At 45.4% G+C, this 1,267-nt stretch overlaps 1 protein-coding gene across 1 annotated transcript; it reads left to right on the forward strand.

Annotated features, from left to right (window-relative positions):
* Positions 1-1,267, forward strand: LOC310731629 (hatching enzyme 1.2-like; the record flags this gene model as incomplete). The annotated part of the gene is made up of 4 exons (XM_083551289.1): positions 1-118; positions 386-526; positions 614-731; positions 868-1,267. 4 exons carry the CDS (start codon positions 1-3, stop codon positions 1,253-1,255), a joined length of 765 nt encoding a protein of 254 aa, XP_083407415.1. The 3' UTR covers positions 1,256-1,267.

Genomic DNA, 1,267 nt, shown 5'->3' on the forward strand with positions numbered 1-1,267 from the left:
ATGATGTCCAGAGCATCTCTCTCCATTCTAGCCCTGCTGCTCGGCTTCTCGCAAGCTCTCTATCTGACCCAACCTGAGCAGGAGGACTTCACATCAAAGATTCTCGACGTCAACCACGGTCTGATACCTCTCTGATCTCAATGGCACTAGACCGGCACCATTACTGCAATGCAAATATGGGCCTAGAATCTGTCTTCTTCTAAGCGAATCATTCTGGAATATAGATTTTCCCATTCTATGTTTTGCACTTGAACCAGTGACAGAAACTCTGGCAATGAAAATTTGATGTGAGACCAGAATGTTGGACTCCAAAAGCTCAGACACTACAAATAATACAGCATATTGTTTTTGCTGTGATTAATCCATTGTGTTTATCTGTATGAAGGATCCAGTGAACCGTTGCTGGAGGGAGACATACTCTTGCCAGGAATCAAGAACGCTCTGGTCTGCCCCGACGGCAGCTGCTTTTGGAAGAAGTCCTCGAATGGCTTGGTGGAGGTGCCTTACACATTGAGCTCTGTTTTCTGTGAGTGAAAGACTACCATATTCACATTGTCCACTTATGACACACACTCTCGATTTCTTATTTATGTACTGGACATTTTCTTCACAGCTTCCTCTGACAATACTGTAATTGCCAATGCCATGGCCACCTTCCACAACAAAACCTGCATTCGTTTCATCTCCAGGACAAATCAAAGTGACTACCTCAACATCGAGAGCAAAGACGGGTGAGACCCACTAAAGCATTTAACATGTCTCATATTGGAGCTTGATGCTCTTTTTTTCCTGTTTAATGCACAGTGCCCACATGTTGACATCAGTGTCACGGTCATATATTCATATATTTTTTAATTTTTCTCTCAGATGTTACTCTTACGTGGGCAAGATAGGTGGCGCTCAGGTGGTCTCTTTGAGCAAGCCGGGTTGCGTTTATAACAGCATCGTCCAGCACGAGCTGAACCATGCACTCGGTTTCTACCACGAGCATGTTAGAAGCGACCGTGACACTTACGTCACCATCAACTGGAACAACATCGACCAAACCATGACGTCTAATTTTAACTTGAAGAACACCAACAACCTCAACACGCGGTACGACTACTCCTCTGTGATGCACTATGGAAGAACAGCGTTCTCCATCAACGGTCTGGACACCATCACCCCTATTCCCGATCCTTCGGTAAAGATTGGACAGAGCATGGAGCTGTCTGCCACCGACATCCTGAGGATCAAGACTCTCTACAACTGCTGACCTCGTTCAGAA

This window comes from Silurus aristotelis (genome assembly GCF_946808225.1).
Source record: "Silurus aristotelis genome assembly, chromosome: 9".
Classification (NCBI taxonomy): domain Eukaryota; kingdom Metazoa; phylum Chordata; class Actinopteri; order Siluriformes; family Siluridae; genus Silurus; species Silurus aristotelis.